Source organism: Chelon labrosus (genome assembly GCF_963514085.1).
Source record: "Chelon labrosus genome assembly, chromosome: 15".
NCBI classification, from domain to species: Eukaryota; Metazoa; Chordata; class Actinopteri; order Mugiliformes; family Mugilidae; genus Chelon; species Chelon labrosus.
Window position 1 is genome coordinate 21,702,487 of NC_140348.1, and position 19,635 is coordinate 21,722,121.

General features: G+C 42.3%; 1 protein-coding gene across 1 annotated transcript in view; it reads left to right on the forward strand.

Moving 5' to 3' along the window:
* Positions 1 to 19,635, forward strand: part of cdh23 (cadherin-related 23) — a gene marked incomplete at its 5' end in the record, with an annotated part of 145,779 nt that overhangs the window by 85,150 nt on the left and 40,994 nt on the right. Inside the window, 9 exons of the mRNA XM_084561196.1 lie at positions 7,879 to 7,943; positions 8,321 to 8,558; positions 10,590 to 10,695; positions 10,856 to 10,983; positions 15,124 to 15,196; positions 16,142 to 16,258; positions 17,067 to 17,179; positions 17,421 to 17,528; positions 19,225 to 19,414. Coding sequence (XP_084417322.1) covers positions 7,879 to 7,943; positions 8,321 to 8,558; positions 10,590 to 10,695; positions 10,856 to 10,983; positions 15,124 to 15,196; positions 16,142 to 16,258; positions 17,067 to 17,179; positions 17,421 to 17,528; positions 19,225 to 19,414 — 1,138 coding nt within the window. The remainder of the gene's footprint in view (positions 1 to 7,878; positions 7,944 to 8,320; positions 8,559 to 10,589; positions 10,696 to 10,855; positions 10,984 to 15,123; positions 15,197 to 16,141; positions 16,259 to 17,066; positions 17,180 to 17,420; positions 17,529 to 19,224; positions 19,415 to 19,635) is intronic.

Consider the following 19,635-nt stretch of genomic DNA (forward strand, 5'->3'; position numbering starts at 1 on the left):
TCATTAATGAAATTGCTGTAAAATCACAACTGATGGTTTTTGCCTCAAAGGTGATGGAACAGATACAGTGATTTCTTTTTACCTGTGGGCAGAGCCAAGCTAGCTGCGTCCCCCTACTTTCAGTCCTTAATGCCAAGTAGAGTTAATTCCCAGTTGGCTCTAGATTCAAACTGAACGTATTTAAAAGGAACCTCCAGGGCTGGAAATGAAGCAAACACACATGAAGTGCCAAAGTCTGCAGTCTCTCAAATGGTCACTTGAGGCTTTCTCCAAAGTCAGACCCCATAAACCCTCCAACTTTACAGTAGAAATAAACATGTTTACAGCCCTGGTCTCTAAAACTACTTTCCCCATTTATAATAACTATACTGTGGAGTTAATTTTAAAAATAACTTACCTATTTGAATAATATCAAGAGTAGCTAACTGTCACCTCAGCCCCAGCTCCACTCTTTGCCCATTTCTTAATTAGGTTAGACACGTAGTTGAAGTCAGGCAGTGGTCAAAGCCATCACACTGAGCTTCAAAGTTAGAGTTCAGCAAACCTGATGGGATGTGGGAGAGTTTGTTCTGCATTGATCTTTATCAATTGTAGGCAATGTTTAGGTCATATGGAGTAGCTCCCGGCATTAATGGTGCCATTTTTGGGCTCAATTATGACCTCAATCAGCCCTTTGTGTCTAAGTAGGGTTTTGTATTTGAGAATGATTTGAGAACATTTTCTACACCCATAGATCAAGTTTGAGGAAATGAGTGAATTAGTCAATTACCCTGGTGCTATAATGCAATCTGGACCTCCAGTGTAGTACCAACAATAGCAGAGAGGATCATCGGATTAAAATTTATCTCCTCCAATTAGAGGAAATTATGACACTAACTGTTTCTCTCACATTGAAGCAAGTGATTTTCTAGAGCTTGAGATGCTGCTGTTTCTGTTATCACTGAAACAGTTCTTCACCTGTGCAGCATGTTAATACTGTGTTGAATACTGGCTTGTATGTAAAAGAGGGGTGGGCCAGGGTTATAAACTTTCTACCTATTCTAATTGAAATTATGCATGCTGGTTCCCAGTTGGTTGTGGAAAGTGCCCAACAAGCAGTCTGATAATGTAATTGAAAGGCTGCATTTTGGTTAATATTCATAGCTCATCTGATCAGGGCTTATGTACAATGTTAGTCAATGCATTACTCAGTGCCCGCTCCTGCATCCCTGTGGACACTTGTGCTTAACATACCAGTGGGCTGTGACACACACACACACACACACACACACACACAGAGACAGGCAGTGGCTCTTTAATATTTATGGTCTGCAGCATTACTTATCATTATAAATATTTATTGTGATTTACTCTTTTGTCTGAGTCTTTTCCCTTTTACTGTCCCTTCTTTACCTTGGGGACTTATACCAAAGCAACTTCTCATATCAGTGAATCACTCAGAATTTCTGTCTCTGGCTTTTTGACGGTCTAAGAGATGATCATTCTTTCATTTCTCATTTATTAAATGCCCTCGGTTCTTGCTATTTTTTCCCCTCTTTCTCTGGTTTACCATTAGATTGCTAATGGTTTTCAGGTGTTGCATTGTTTTGCTCTGCGGTTCCTTGCCTCTTTCAGCTGGCGTGACACACTCCGGCTCTTTCTACCCATCAGGCTCTACCATAGAAGATGCATAATATGAAGTTTATCCACTTTTCGCTTCCTCTTATCGTTGCTTCTATAAAATATATCGGATGCAGCATTCTTCTTGGGCTGGGGTCTCCCACTCGTCTCATTCTGTGTGTTTTATAGGCTCCGTGCAGATGCTCTATGTTTGAGGGCTAAGGCACAATGATAAATGCCTCCAGGAGAAGGTTATAAATTACAGAGTGGAGGATGTTGCACTACCGCCACAGTTTAGACAGCCGTTTATAGGGTAATAGTCGCAACAGTAATTATAATTCATTATTGTAATAAAAGGGGTGAGGCCCTATACTCTCTCCTGAGAGTGGTTGCTCATACAGTTTCTGTTAATAACGGGGCACTCATCATGGGTGTTCTGACATTGTGAAATGGGGTGTGAAAGGGTGCTCAGGGCAGAGGATAAACAGGCTCAGAGTTGTTAGAAGTCCGAACTTTGGTTGGTTCATTGTCAGGTCTCTAAAAAGGTGCAACTGCCAAAACAAGATGACAACAGAGGTGTGAAGTGGGATGAAGCTAAAAACTGGTTTCCATCACTTTATTTATTTGATTTATTTTTAAATTACACTGATGGGTGAAAATTTGTTGTACAATTACAGGTAAAACAACAAAGGTGGCAGCTTATTTTTCCCAGAATTGTTAGATTTTTATTTGTTAATTCCTCTCTTAATCCATATATTGTTTGGTCCAGAAAATATATACAAAATGAAAGAATTCTCAAGATGTGGTATTCATATGTGACACTGATTTGCACAGAAAATTGCAAAATAAATAAATATATATGTATAATCATTATTTATTTGTATTCTTTTTTATTTTTGCATTTTTATGCGTCATATTGTGTCGTCCCTGCATAACAATCCATGTGTTTTTACTTTGTCCTCTTCCTGGTATTCAGTGTGTTTATAGTGTACTCTTTATTCTTTATCATTCTCTACATCGTCCCTGTTCTTGCGCTAATCTCATTCCTTCATCATTGAGGCCAGAGGGAGAAGGAGAGAAAAGAGAGGGGGAGGACCAAGGCCTGCCGGCAAAGTGAAGCTGCCAGCCACTGAGAGAGCTCTGCATTAAGCTTTTTCACTGGCAGCTCAAACTCTCTCTACAGATTATACCCACAATACAGTCATCTCTCTGTCTTTCTTCCTCTCTCTTCCAGAGGTCCACATGTGGTTGGAATAATGATATAGGGGCTGTGTATTCATGCAAACGGTAGAATTTATCTGGCAAGCTGTCACGGCACGCTGTGTGAAGACATCTCCTCCACTTTGTCGGACTCTGTTAAAAGGTGTTAAACTTGTATCTCCCTCTTGTTCGCTCTGTCTCGCCGTTATCTGGGTGGTCAGGAGGTAATGGAAACAGGCAGCTCAATCCTGGCGGCAGGCAGCAGACGCTTCGAGCACCCCCACCTGCTCGTTAATGGTTTAGAGAAATAAAGCAGCTGTAAATGTACACTCACTATCGTCATTACGCTAAAGTGTCCGCAGTAAAAACGCACACTGATCCCATTGTTCCCAAGCAGGTGCTCTAGGTCACAGCTGAGCGACGGGAGGGAGATTTGGTTGTTGCTTGTTTGATGCAAGTATGTTGCTGTAGAAGTTTGAGTTATGCGTCTTAAGACATAGATGTGAGTAGCTGTTCACGTCTGACATACAAACAGGGACGATTGCAGCAACCAGAAACTATATTAATGCACATAAAGGTGCATGTATATGTTTTTAAGCATGAAGCATAAACCTACAATTTAAAAGCAACCATTTACTGATGATTAGCAAACAGACCGTGTCTAAAAAAATATGTTTTTCTGCAGTGAATAGTGCATAGTTTTTCCCACGGTGACTGTGAGTGCAGTGGGAGCCATAAACTTCCACAATTCTAATCCACAGGCACTTAGAGATAATGTACTGCTTAAGATGCAGATGTATACAGCATGTAATGTGTCATACGATTCCCTGTGCGTCTCAGACACATACAAGCACAATATGCAAATTGTTAACACAAAGCGGGTGCTTCTGCTTTTATAGCCCTGGTGATTGATCTGTGATCTTGTCATGGATGCAGAAGATGTGAGAAAGTGAACGAGAGAGCCTTAAATGGATCCCACATGAGAGGAGCTAACCAGCTAGGGAACCCAAGCTGATCAAGATAACCGGACAACCATGTCTTTATCATCGTCTCTCCGTACAGTGTCTGTCAGAAACTGGACATCTTCAGTGTGGTGTCTTTGTGCATGAGCGTGGCTATGTTTGTTATCTATTCTTCGTGGTGGAGTTTAGGTGTGCTACACTGAGACAGAGGAGGTTGTCTGTGTTTGGACTGGGGGTCATCTCTATTTTGACAGCATGCTTTGACAGCCAGTAATTGGTTTCCTTTCCCTTGCCTCTCAAAGCTCCTGCAGAAAAAGGCAATTTTAGGAGCCAATCAATTCAAATTCCAGCTCACGCAAGATAGAAAAGCCCATGCAGCTTTAACCTCCCTCGCTGTCCACGAGATAGCCGGGATGATAATCTGCTCCCGTACCCCCCAGTTTACACACATATGCACACGGACTAGCCCTTTCTTTCTGTCACCCTTGAGGGGAAGCTCTCATTACTGCTTTTTCTTGAAAGCAATTGAGTATAATAATAGGTGTTTATACAGTAAATGGCTTGGCTGCGTTTTCACCTCAAAACTGAATGAACCTGAATACACCATGCATCTCTGTCCATGTGTTTCCTTTTCACATGTTCACAAACATATGCACCCACATACACACTAAATATCGCCAGGTATACACACACATGCACACACACACGCGCACAGAGCTGTGTTTGCCTGCTGGCTTTGCCTCTCTGATGGGAAGAAACACATCATTTAACCAAACTGGTCAACTGAGAACTAATTTCTCTTTTGTAGTTACTGCCTGAGGACCCCAGGGTTTGCTGAGTTTATATTGGCAATCAGTAGCACACGGGCTCTTTGTGCAGAAACTTCTTAACAACTTAGTTTGGTTTTGGTCAGTGAGCTGACTCTGAGACCTCGGTGCCCTGCTGAATGAAGAATGAGTGAGATATTTACCACCCGCTGTTAATCTGTGCTGCCATTGTGTCATAATTAGGCATCTCGACAATAATGGAACAATAATCAGCATCTCAGTGAAGATATTCAGTCTTCAAGGTCATATAAATGGTAAACATGCTAAAACAGAGGTAACAGAACTTAAGGTTTTCTTGCAGATGTTTAACTGCTCATCCAAGTGGCTTCTTCGCTGCTAAATGACTGGTGGAGGTGATGTCCACTTGAAACTCACATGAACAACATCTTCTAATTGCAGAAGAGTTTAGGGTTGCTAACAGACGTGAGTTTCAAGTGGACATCACCCACAGATGTTTCCAATAAAATGATGTTTAGATAATCAGCCAGTCTTCTCGTCACCTGCTATTATTTACAGCAACGGTCCTCTTTCATGCTGTTGTAGCTGTTGTAACTTTTAACTTTTTTTTTTTTTTTTACCTCAGTTACTTTGGAAGGTCCCAAAAAAGTGATCTTTCATGAATCCATTACCATAAAAACTATTTATCCATGTGAACCATTGCTGCGCTTTAAATGCTTGCTGTAATTGTTAGCGAGGAGTTTGGGCACATTAGTTAAGCACATTGCCCAGCTTTATTTCCATGTCATTTCGTTCCTCATTAAATCTTACTTTCTCTCTCTTTCTCGCTCGCTCTCTTTCTCTCTGTCTGTGTTTGAACCCCACCTCACCAACTCTTCTCACCTCCAATTTTCAGACAAAAAAAAAATTTCAAAGTTTAAGCTATCATGGTGACTGGGGGAAAATGCATAATACCCTGGTGTCAAGGATTCGGGGCTTTGGTGTTAAGAGACAGCAAATCCCTGCTCAACCCAGTCCCTACTGTCCATCTGCTGTGGGCCTTCTGTGTCTGAAGTTAAAAGTCTTTGGCAAGCAGTTGCCAAAGTGACTTGGCCATACCATCATGGTGATTGTATGGGTGAATGATTTGAGGGGGAGGAAAGATGGCTATCATCTTTTCTTCTTTATTTCTCTCTCTCTCTCTTTCCCGTCTGTCTGTTGTTGTGGCGAATGGGCTTCAACCGCAGATGCAGAAGCAGCATTAGCTCACAGGCTGAGCCTGGCTCCTGTCACCGCCTCGATAGCTGTCACGCTAACACCCCTACCGCTATCATTGGAGCACTTATGGGCCTGTCACTCACCTGGGAGCAAGAAGGGGGGGAGGGAGGCATTGAGGGGCAAGAGTGTGCTAAGGGAGATATGTCGAGGAGAGGGGAGAGAGTGGAGATGGAGGCGGAGTTCGAATGGAGAGAGGAAAGAAGGGGAAAGACAGAGGGAAAAAGAGAAAGATAAAGGAGAAAGAGGGATGGGTTGGAATGCAAAACAGAGAGGGCAAGAAGCATTTGAGTGGCATTAAATGATGAGGTCATCCAGACGCGACAGATGAGAACTCAAAGGTTAATACAAGAACCTGACCGGAGTTCCAAACACCTCATATGTATTTAGCGTCCCACTCTCTACTTGTTCAGCAGGATGTGCTTCGGTGCACTTGACAACAAAGCGAAGGCATTTGGACATTAAAACGAAACATTGATTTGCCGTCCAGGACGATGTGGTAGAAGCTCTCTGAAATAACGGGTTTGAGCTAAACTGCACGGTGTAATTTTTGGAAGGAAGTGAAAAGCACATTGATAGCTGCAGCCGTTGTTCCATCTGTGAGAGGCATCATAGATGAGCGCTTGCACGCACACGTCATAAATGCACTGGACGTAAAAGGTACACAAATAAGCACACATGCGTCCACTTAGTAATTCTTCATTAACTAACACACATTCTGGTCCATTAGCTGCTGTGTATATATTATGTATAGATCCAGTCTGGTGTATAAGTCACAACCACATCCTAAAAGCATGTACTCCACACACACACACGCACACACACACATGCATAAGCCCACATAATAAGGTCGGTATCGGGGCATCACTGAATCACAGTGACCAGCATTGTGCTTGACAGAGCAGACTGCAGACACGTTCTAGTTTGGCCCTTCAACTGACTGCAGAGCCACTGAAGTGAAACTCTATTACAACACCCTCTCCAGCCGCGATCCATCAGCACAGACACAACACCCTGTGTGTGTTCACAAGTGCATGGGTACGTGCGTGTTTGCAAAGACAGATTGTGTTAATGTGGCATTTCATAAAGTACAAGATCCCTGAAAGTGTTGCTCTTTATATGGTATTTCGTTGACACCCCTTTTATCTGCAAAACATATGACGGCAGTTGTTGCTGCTTTTAAGGCAGCGGTGGGTCCTGTGGGTGAGGGAAATGTCATCACTTCTACCATCAGACTCAAGCCAATCAACACTTATGGAAAGTGAAGCATGGCTTTCATGTTTTATCATATAGTCATAGACAGCTGCTGGAGTGAGAAATTTAGGAAACTGAGCAAAAGTCATGACAGATGCTGTTATGGAGCCACACTCAAGCAGACTGCACGAACAAGCCCAAATGTTTGCAAATGAAGAACATAATAACAGTTATATCATCATGAAGGTGTCATGTCAGGTCACGGGCTTGGCGTGAATCACATCACAGAACTTTGTGCATGGCACATCACTTAAAGATTCATTGTTCTCTCCCATAAAGGTCCAGTTAAACACTGGGCACCTCTCCTTCTCCTTCCAAGTGTGTGGCCTATCATGCCTGCCAAAAATCACCCTCTCTAGAGCCTGTGTTTGGTCTGTTTGTTCCACTGTAGAAACATAGTGCAGTGCCCCTTTATATACATACATGTATTAATGTTTTCAGATGATTATGTAATGAGCATGTAATTATGAACGTTATATTCCATTTGCCATCTGCCTGTTTATCGCCGTAAGTCTTTCACTCCGGACCTTTAAGTTTATGCTGTAGCATTTGAAAAGGCTGCAACACTCTGTATCATAATATGCATACACTTAACACAAAAGACTGTGACTGATGAACGCATAGGGCATCTGCATTTAATTCTGTAATTCAGTAAGAAGCAACTGTAGATAGGGCCCGGATCCCCCAGGAGTCTAGACTGTGGTAGAGCAGATGGCTGTTGGAGACTTATGATAATGAAACTAGCTGAGAAACGTAAAAGTGATAGACATCAGAAATCGTGTTTACTTACCTGTGAGCTCATTTTTCCTGTCTTCTCTCTTCAGGCTACAGACGGAGATGCAGGCCCTTTTGGGATTGTGCGCTACTACTTCAGTGATGAGCCAGACCAGTAAGATAAAACCACAAACATTTAACAGTCCACAAAAAAAAAAAAAAACATACATTTTTAATTTATTTGGGGCTTTGTTAACAATTGTACTGCACTGTCTCTTGCTCACAGCCTCGCCAGAGACCACTAACTTTCAACAATGTCTTGTGCTTATCGTAATTTCTGCTCTCTTCAGGCGACAAATACACCAAGAAACATGCACGTGCAGATGATTCATTCATTAATTATAATTCATTAACTATTCAAACACACACTTTAATCTCTGATGTCTGACCAGTATTTAGTGTTTTTCATTTAATTTTGTTGTCTTGTTTCACATAACAGTTTAATGTACTGTGGAACACTTTCACTGACATTACATGATTTTCCTCGTGCAGATTTTCATTGGATGAGGAGACAGGATGGGTCATCTTAAGTGCCAGTCTCGACTACGAGTTAATGCGTCGCTTCACGCTGACCGTGCTGGCGAGGGACGGCGGCGGGGAGGAGACGACAGGAAGGATCCGCGTCAACGTGCTGGATGTCAACGACAATGCGCCACTCTTCCAAAAGGAGGCGTACGTGGGCTCGCTCAGAGAGAACGAACAGGCTGTCCAGTCAGTGGCGAGAATCAGGGTGAGATATGGTTAAAAACGTACTCTAACTGGTCAGCAGCAACGACCTGAGCACATGTCCGAAGCCGGTATGGCTGCTGGAGAAGGAGAGACGCCATTTGAGGGAGGGATATGTAAATGCAACACCTATTAATGGATTCAAAATTAGTATAGACAGGATAGGTGCAGGATGAGTCATCAACATGTTTAAATACCATTAGAAATATCTACAAAATGACTTTTTGTGATTGTTGGAGATGCTATGTGTGACATATGGCGTAAAACATACATTTAACATAGAGTTTAACCTCGGTTTGATTTCATGGAGACTTTAAAGCACACATATGTGGCTGAAAGTACTGCAAGATCATAAAACTGTCCTGTTTATAGTGGCTTTAATATACCCTATAAATACACCTGTGGCCCTCACTGGTTTTAAATATTAACATAACCAAAAACAGCATTCATAATGGTATAAAGCGCTGCATGGCAACAGTTATTTGGGTACAATAAATGAACTAGATTGCTTGATGTATATAATGTCTATTTATTATTGATCTGAAATAAAATAATTCCACGTTGGCACACTGGGAGCTGAGTCACAGTGACTCACACTAAGATGCCTACAGTAATGCAGTATGTTGACATGCAAATGAAAACTTCAAATCAAATCTCAACATTCATCGGGATCACAAGTCTTTCCTCTTTCATTTTTCTTTCCTCCCTTTCTGTATTCATGCAGTTACATGTTTGTGTGCACTGTGTCCAAGAAGAACTGGTCAGCTTGGTGTGTGGGCCATCGGTCACTGCCACACAAAAGGCAGAGTTCCACGAGCACAGTGGTAACTAATGGCTCAGCTTTGCTTTGATTGCACACAAGAGAGAAAGGCTATTTCATCCTACGGGGCTCACCCTGCCAGAGTACACCGTAGCCAGCTCGCGTTTACATCGTGAGCGTTGAGTTGATGGCTGGGCTCAACGCTTGGCTCACTGTGTTTGATTAGTCTGAGCTAACCTTAAAACGCCACTGATATTAATACAGTGCCCGCGAGGAAGGGGGGAAGCCAGTCGCACAATTGTGTGTGTCAGCAATTTGCCGTGGTGCTTACTATACGCACGTACATAAAAACACACACACACACACACACTCTACTCTGGAAAAGCATGAGAGACTCAAATAGATGGAGGGAGAGGGTGTGTTGAGACACAAAGCAAAGAGAGGCTTTTCTGCTGTTTGCTTCTTGCCTCAGAGGTTTGTGCCTCCTCCTACAACGGTTATGCTTTCTAAAAGCTAAATCTTTTTCTCTACACTTCCAATTCCTTTACTTCCTTTGCCACTGATCTTTTTGATTTGCTACCCCCGACTCCTCTTACCTTTGAGTGGTAAACGACTGTCCAATGTGAAGCCGTTTGTTGAAATGTGATGGAGGAAGACAGTCTGGAAGAGAAAGCCACAGCTTAGGAAGTTGTGGGCGAGGAAAGGTATTGCTTACTCAACACTCTGGCATCAAATCAAAGAGTAGAGATTTGCGTGTTATGGAGAGATAGAAGTGAGTGTTTTTGACAACCTGTCCAGCCTCTAATGATGCCAGTGAGGCCCAGTAGAGTCTCCTCACAGCCGGAGGACTCATGTTTAAGTTCTTGCCAACTCTGGAATAATGAGGGGGTGTCATCACTGTTGTTGATGCTGTTGTGGATTAGCCCTGCAAAGTATGGTTTCATCTGTCCTCTGCCTGCTTGGCTTGTCTAGGCTCAGTTGGTGTTCATCCAGTACTGACGCCTGCACCACTAATAGCCAGAATCAGCCTTAATCTGTCCAATAACATGCCACCACTGACTGACAGCTTCCTGGCTGCATACGTATACACAGACTTGCACACACCCATGCTGTGCAAACATACACATATAGGTATTAGCCCTGTCTTCTGCAGCACCTGTGCTGTTCCACGCCGTCTTTTTGTCTCACTCTTTCAAAACTTCTCTCTGCGGGCTTTGGACTGTCACTGAGGCGTATGTTCATCTCACTCTCAAAACCCTGTCTGCCTACCCCCAGGCTACAGATGAGGATTCTCCTCCCAACAACTTTCTGACATACACCATCACTTCAGCCTCCGTCTTCCCTGGTTACTTCAGTATCGTCATGGTGGAGGGCTACGCAGGTACACGCGCCTTTAGATAGCCACCATGTATAATGTACATATGACATTTAAATTTGTATATGGAGTTTCTACATCCATTTTTGCGATGAGATGTGATGTTGCTGCAGGCCCTACATAAAACGTTTTACCCTGTCTCTCTCTCCCTCCTTGCTTCCACCAGTGATCACTGTGACCAGGCCTCTGGACTACGAGAGGGTTCCCAATGGGATGATCTATTTGACAGTGATGGCCAAAGATGGGGGAAACCCAGCCCTCAACAGCACCGTCCCTGTCACCGTGGAGGTGATTGTAAGTACAACCCTGCAAAACAGACACACGGCGACAGCAGCACAGACATATGACCCCTGTGTTGTAATGACACAGAACCGCAACTAAAGGTGGACGAAGCAGTGCCTCTTGACTCCAGACACAGTGCAGGTCTTCAGTTTATGTTTTTTCATTGACATCTGTGTCCATATGGATATTACCCAAATATAAACATGACTAGTTTGCACTAGTATTCAAGCTGTAAGAGAAAATTTTATCACAGATGAAACGGGAATTAGCCTTATGTCCCTGTTGTGACATCTTGCTCTGAACAGTTCATGCTGCAACATTCATTGCTTTAACCTTAACAAGGATAAAGTTAAATCTCAGTTGCACAGTATTAATAATGGAAGCCAACATTTCTCAAAGTACAAATGATTCCAGCGCTGTCCTTGCTTATATGGATGCAAAGCCACAAGTGGATATTATTTGATGTTTACCGGCACTGACATGTATTACAAGGTTGGTGAAATGTTCTCCAAAACGAGACATGATGAGTCAGACCTCTGCCAGTCCAAGTGTCCCATACAGAGGTCAGTGGGGTTCCTATGAGCTAACTGTGGTGCCAGCAGGGCAAGTTAATTTTTCACTTAATATTATTATTCAACATATTCATATCATATTAGTTTTACACACATATATTAATTTACATGCGCCATGTGCAGTGGAGATGTAACTGTGTTCAAGATTTCATCAAAAGCCCTAATAACTAAATGATATGAATTAATATTTGATTTAGGTCAATAATAACAATAACAATGATGTTCATCAATAGAGTGACTTATTTGCAACCAGTCAATTCAAGCTGCATCTCCTTCCAATACGTCCCTCATATACCAGGCCCCCACATCTGGAGAACTTTGGTTTGGTGCAAAACAAATGACACTCATCATATCAGCAATATGAAACCGAACCGATAAAAAAACACTAGAATTAAATCAGTTCATAAATGTCCCAAAGACACATGTCAAGCATCTTCTCTACCTGCCAGAAAACGTGCAAGAGGCATTTAAAAGTTGATGGGACATGTAAGTTGTGTCACATCAATCTTCCAGTATCAAGTATTCAAGTATTCCAGTCTTACTGGATGACACATTACCACCCTGGTGTCTGTATCCAAACAGTTTAAATTGCCACTGTTAGTGCCTTTCTGCAAAGATGTTTTGTCTCGGCTCATTATGTGACAGTGCCTTTGTAAAAATAAAAAAAATAAAAATGCATGTTTTGTAATATCTCTATTATCTGAGCCAAGAATCTTTCTAATTCACTCTTTCAAGCATGGGTACTTCTTTAATAATTCTCATGGCAAATAGACCACACGTTCAAAGGCACTATCTCCACACTGTTACAGAAAATAAATCTTTTCATTGAAGTTTCCCTCAGATGTGACTCTGAGATACCGGGAGAGAAACTCATGGAGTTCATTTACTACTATGTTGATCCGGTTGTATGACAGGTGTCAGGTTGCTCATCTGAGATTGTTTTATATGTCTCTAACTTACATATTGGGTTTCAGTGCTTCTTCACTGTCTGAATTATTCTGAATACCCTTTGATCCATGTCTGACTACAGCTTTGTTTGCAGTTTTATCGCAGTCTGTGCAGCTATCTGAGCTTCCAGTTCAGTTGCTTTTGTCAGACTTATCGCTAAATGTCTTATTTTAAGGCACTGGAAAAAGTCACAGCTATCTACTCGCTCTTGCAGTGGATCAGAGATGTTTCTGTATCAAATGAAAAAGATGATACTCTGAACAAGGTTCGGGGTCCTTATTTTACCAGATACCTTTGCGTGGTTTTCCCTGGATGTTTCATCGCAACCTGATGACATTCAGTTTTCTTTTCTTTTGTTAATGTTACGTGTCAGTTTTCTTTTCTCACGTGGAAACAAACACTGTCATGGCGTCATTCACAGGTATTCTTCACATGCATGGCTTATTTGTTACTGACTCACTATTTCCATGAGGCGTTGGATCTTTGATCCTGATTACACATCTGCATGGAGGTTTTCTGCAGCTCTCTGAACTCAGATTTGTCCGCTCTGCTTTTGACAACTTTAGTTCAAGTTCCTGATGCTGGATGTTTTATTTGCAGGAACAGCATAAAGGGATGCAGCCTGTGTCCAAATTTTTATCTGATCCAATATACTGAACATGCCAGCAGGGTCGTAGTTAGATTTTTATGTTTCTGTTCTGTTTTACATGCATTGAGTAAATTTCTATCTATGCTAGTCTGTCCTTTTTTGCAGCTACAGTATTTGTTTAGAAGATACACAGATCAGCCACAACATTAAAACCACTGACAGGAGAAGTGATTAACATTGACCATCTTGTGACAATACAATGTTCTGCTGGGAAACCTGGCATTCATTCATGTGGCTGTTACTTAGACATGTAGCACCCACCTAGACTAGACCAGGCACCCGCACCCCATAGCAGTGATACTCTTTGAAGGCAGCAGACATCCCCAGCAGGATGCAGCGTGACACAGACACACACACAAAATTGGTTTAGGAACAACTAAAAAAAAACATGAAGAACAGCACAAGGTGTTGACCTGGCCTCCAAATTCACTAGATCCCAAACTGATCAAGTATCTGTGGGATGTACTGGAACAAGCCTGACCCCACACCTGGCCCAAAGCACCCAAAGGCCCCCCACGAACAACACTCTGTTGCCATGCACCACAGGACACCCTCAGGAGGCCCATGTCCATTCTCTGATGAGTCACAACTGTTTTGGAGACACAAGGGAGACAAACACAACATTTGGAAGGTGGTCATAATGTTATGGCTGATCTTGTAGGTTATGAACTATAGAAATATTGATTAGACCAGAAAAGATTTATTGCATCTACAGTAGAAATTTAAATTAAGTGAATGTGTCAGATATAATCTTTTAGGTTCTTTATTTGTCTGTTAACTTTTAAATAGAAATCATGAACGTTGACCTTTGCTAAGATGCCATAAATACGGCACTAAAAATATAATGAGCAACTCAAACTCGTAAACAGTGTCTCTACCGGCTCCTTAGCTCCTTTCCCACGACAGGCATCCATTATACATGTAACTTTTTATTCATAAAAGAAATGGCAGAGTAGAATGGATGAATCCAGCTGGAATATTCTTTGATATGCAAGGACAGTAAGCATATCTATACACATCCTACATGAGGGAGAAATACTCAGCAAAAGAATGCTAAAACCAGCTGGGAGAGATGCACACAATTCAGTATTCCCTCTCTCTCTCTCTCTCTCTCTCTCTCTCTCTCTCTCTGTCTCTCTCTGTCCTCCACAGTGTCGTGACTCACACCACAGGGGTTTATCAGTAGCTGGCAGCATCACACACACACAATGCTTTGCACCAGTTTAACACAGGCCCCAGATAGATAATGGTGCCAGTGACTGTTGTTAAAGTGCTAACATTTCTCAGCAGCTCACGCAGTGGGGAGCCTCTCTGCGAATAGCCACACAACTGGATGTGTTGGTGTGAAATAGAGTCTAATTCAATGAGTGGGAGGTTGTGAGACATGTAAATGCTCACGCAAAGTCAGTGTGACAGTCGATGCTGTTCTATTACAGGAATTGATTAGCCTTTGTTTAAGGTAATCGCATTAACAATGTTTTATTTTTTCTTCTTTCTAATATCCACCTCAGCTTGTACGATATTCCACTTCTTGTTTGAGAAAAATAAATCTCAGTCCAACACTTCTAAAGCTATGAATACAATTAACTACAATACATAGCCCGGTAGAATAATTAGTTTAGCTAATTGCATTTACCTTACTTTAGCAGGTTTAAAATAGTACATGATTAGATGACAAAAACGGAAGCCAGCATGAGTAAAACATACCGTTTGAAGACATAAAGCAAAGTGGTCCGTGGAGATTTCAGTTTAATCAGCTGAGTAGCCGTCATCAGAAGATACTGCTTTACTGTTAAAAAACATTTTATACTTCTTAGTGTCTTAATTCCCAAAAGTGTTTATCTCAGTGCTAATGTGCATTGACAGCTTTAAACCCTTTTCATTTGTTGTTGGGGTTTTTTTTTCTTTCCAAGCTTCATTTTCCATTTTCTCATTGTGCAGCACGTTGATTTGAGCTGTTGTTGATGTTTATACCTCCCCCAGGATGAAAACGACAACCCACCCGAGTTCAGCAAGCCGTCCTACATCGTCAAAATCCCAGAGAACATTATTGCCGGTGAGTCACTTTTTACATTTTGGGGTTACAGTTTAGTAGCTGGAATACATTTTCTGGTCTGCGCAACCAACACAGCACTCAAACACTCCAAACCACCCAACCACCACGGCGTGGCACGCACACAGTCACCTCTTACTTGAATTGCTGTACCATTAACATATTCAACCATTTCTGCTATCTTGGGGGTATTTTTTATGTTTTGTTTTATTTCCCTCTTCTTCCCTGTACTTTCTTATTTGTTTAGATTTTGCATAATGTTTTTAAATGCTCAGTCGGAATATAGGATATTGACTATTCAAGGGAAATCACTGCTATATTCATTCTCATGCATGCATTCAGAAGACTCTTTCATCCCAGACAATAGATTAGTTTCCAGTCGCTAGAGGGAAATGAGATATTTGACCGCCCCTTTCTCTCTCTCTCTCTGAGCTCTAGCAGATGCTGGACACTTTTTATGTCTAGGACCCGATTTGAAGGAGCGCACAGCTGAGCGGCTTGGGCCAGGGCTGAAGGTTTAGGGAACTATGTCTGAAATGCTTGGCCCTGAGCTGGGGGCCTAAGGCTTGGGCTGCGAGGCTGAGCTGAGGGCTAGCCCTGCAGCTCTGGCTACTCTCTCATCCTCCTGCCAGCACGGGTATTGATCAGACCCGTGCCAACTATGGGCTGTGCCAAACAAGCTGATAATCCACTAATCCATAAACCCACTCACTGCCATGCCATCAGTTGAGCTGTGGACGGGGGCGGTGAAGAAATTAGCTTTGTGAATGCCATTTCAGTCTGTCTCTGCAGCTCGTCTTTACGTGTTTCCATTTTTTTTTTCCATTATTAGATTTTCCTCATGGCTCCGTCTCTCAGTTTGGTTTTTACCCTTCGTTCTCCTGCTCTGAGTTGCAACTTTTTTTTTTTTAACGTCTCACTCTCGTATCTCCCTCGTCTCCTCCGCAGGGGCGACTGTGCTGCTTGTGAATGCCACTGATTTGGACGCCTCGCGGGAGTTTGGTCAGGCCTCACTCATCTACTCCCTGGAGGGCTCCTCTCAGTTCCGTCTCAACTCACGCTCAGGTGTGTGTGCATGTGTGTGTGCATGTGTGTGTGTGTTTCATGTAGGCCTGCTTGTAACGGAGACTGGATTTTTAAGATCTAACTCCATCTTCTGTTTGAAAAAATGAAATACTTGTATTTAAGTCTAGATTGCGCCTCGTCTGTATTGTACGGTTATTTGATTTGATTTGATTAGATAACTTTTATTTTAAACATGTTCATCTCATTGAATTAAATTAAGAGATAGACAATAAAAAAAAAGTTGATCTACATGTTCATAAAGGAGTAGGAAGAAGTAAATACTTGTGGTTTTACGCCCTTGCTAACTGTCCCATGTCAATAGTATTACGTCTATAATAATCATATTAATAGTAATGGTGACAATGATGATAGGACTAATGACATCTACAAAGACAATAGTAAAAGTAACAGCAACAACAACAGTATGACCGGTGAATGTTAAGTCTCTTCCTCCCTGTATTGTGTGAAAATAAACCATTGCTTGGACACTGTTTAAGCTCTGTATTCAGTCTGTTCCAGAGTTTTAAAGTTTGATTTCCCACCTAAGTTGCACCCTCCCTCTCCTTCCTGAAACATTTTCTGTATGTTGTATGGTAGTAGGTTGTTTCTTGATTTGTACTTGAATATTGCTGATTGAAGTTGCATAATATCGTGAAGCTTAAGTAGTGGTGTGTTCTCGAAAGGCGGCGTTGTGGATTGTTCCGATGGCTCTTTTCTGTGTCATAATCACTCAGACTAGAGAACAAATCAATTTTTTCTGCCCATCACTTTGGTGTCCAGGTTTGACCTGTTGCCCTGTGTGTTTTAGGAGAGATCACCACCACCGCCTTGCTGGACCGAGAGCAGAAATCAGAATACATCCTGATAGTCAGAGCCGTGGATGGAGGGGTGGGCCCACAGCAGAAGACTGGCATTGCCACGGTAACAAGTTTACACCCACCGTTCACCTGTCCTGGACAAAGTCTACTACTCAAATATGCTGCTTCATATTTCAGTTCAAAACATTTCACCTTTCACCAGGAACCTCAATCTGTATATACAGAAAGTGTTATTTTGTGTAACTAATAAGACTTTTTGTTTAGGCCCAAGGTTTTTTTATATATATATATTTGCTATTAAAAAAGCTTGGCATAATATTTTTTTCCCCACTTTTTCACTTCAGGTGAACATCACCCTCCTGGATATCAATGACAATGCCCCTATGTGGCGAGACGAGCCATACCATGCCAACGTGGTGGAGATGAGTCCAATAAACACGGATGTTATCTCTGTGAGTGCACCCAGCCTTAATACTAATGTATAAAACATGTAAATAAATATTGGGCAAACCACACAAATAATTCTGAATTAATTTGTTTAGGGTGAAGTGTAGGTAGGATGGGTGACTGTATATACCGGTGCTGTCCTTGATTCATTACTTTAAACTTCATCTGACTTTGAATTAGACAAAATGTGTGTTTTAAAAGTGATCCGTGTGTAAAGATTACTATCTTACCTCTGCAATGGATGATCATTAAAGCCTAAACAGTCACTGGAAAATCGTACACGTTGAAGGACGCATGTGTACTCCGCTGGCAGCTGATAAATTACCAAGACCGCGTAGGTCATCACAAAGTAAACTCCACTATTACCCCAAACTCTCTCATTGTCCTGCCTGTGTCTTTGGCAATGTGTTGTTGTTAATTAAGCCCTGATTGTCTATTAATTAAAGAGGCGTCAGTGAGTGTAATTAAGGGAGTCCGATTGCTAATTAAAATGTAGCCTGCAGTCATATGCATAGCAAATTATTCAGCTGCTAGGCAGAATAGGAGGCGGGAACTCGTCTTGCAGTGCAGGAGTACGAAACGTAGCAGTGGTGAAGAAAAAGAAAATGAAAGCTACGAGGCCTGTGCTGCTAAATTGTTGCCACACTTTCCTCTTGTTCCCTCTCGTAGTCATTCCTCAGTTGAGCTCATTTACGTTGCATCCAGGGTTGCGCTGCATACTGTATGTGACTCTCTGTGCCCTTCGGACAGATACTGTTGCCCCTCTGACCATTTTTCAATAAATCTGACCAGTGAGGCTTACAGTCTTGTAATTGGCCCCAGTGTAGCCCTGGTCTACCCAGTGTTTCCATGGTGACAAGAAGCCACCTGCTGAGTCCTCCTGGAGGTGTCCAGTGAGCCGGTGAATTTGGCTGCTGTGCCCAGTGCAAGGATCAGCCAACTCAAATCTCAGAGCACCCCATCAGTGCTGTCGCTTCTTACATCTAGCTCCTAAACACACACACAGCGAGCCTCAACTAATATCTCCTCCAAAAACAATTCTTCTGTACCACTCTGCAGTCAGATCCGAGCCACAGTTCCATACACAAGGCTGATATATCTGCTTACCGTCTCTTTATGTGCTCTGCTGTGGCCAGAATTGATTAGCTCAACTGGCCCCGACCAGACACTTTCCCACATCTTATATCCCCTACCTCCGTCTGTGTAGTTGCTAATCAATGGGGCTCTCAGATGCCTGCCTACAATGTCCTCTTAATAATTAAATACCTGCAAAACCTTTGTTCCTCTAATGACCAATTAACCAGTTTCCAGCATTTTCAGTCAGCGCCCTGAATAATTGATCAGCTCTTTAAAAATCATCCAGTGTTTTAGCCGGGCTCCCGGCTTCGTGCATTCATCACCCATCGCCACTTTGTGTCACCAAAAGAGACGTTACCATTTTTCTTTTAGCTGACTGGTGTATTAGAACAGTTGGGGGGGCTATATGGGAGGATTCACAGAGTTTGTGGTCACGATGTTCTTAATACCCATAGTTACTTATTCCCTCCCTGGCTATTTTCCTCTTTCTTTCTTTCTTTTCTCTTCTCTGAACGTCTATATGTTGTTAAACAAAACACCTAGTATAACTTTTCTTAAATACAGAGTGTAGGAAATACGTCTCAGGAGAAACATAAGGATGTTTCCTCTCTCTTCCCTGTCCAGGTGTTGGCAGTGGACCCTGACAATGGGGAAAATGGGACAGTTGTGTACAGTATCAGTCCAGAAAACCCTTTCTATACCATCAACAGCAGTACAGGGAAGATCCGCACCAGTGGGGTAACACTGGACAGAGAAAGCACGAAAGCCATGGACACAGTGCTCATGAGAAGCATCATCATCTCCGCTGTCGACCGTGAGTAGTGTGTGTGGTTGGATGTCAGTTTGCGCTTGTATTTGGCTTTTGCTGTGTAAATTTGTCTGACCTAAACCATCAGGAAGTCAACTTAAGTAGGCTTATATCATTCTCAGCGGAGAGCTTTCAGTTCTCAGCTCTGAGGTTCCATCTTTTAGCCTCATACCTAAAGTTTTATGTTGACCATGAAACTTTTTACTGTGGCTAATAAACTCCTTTGA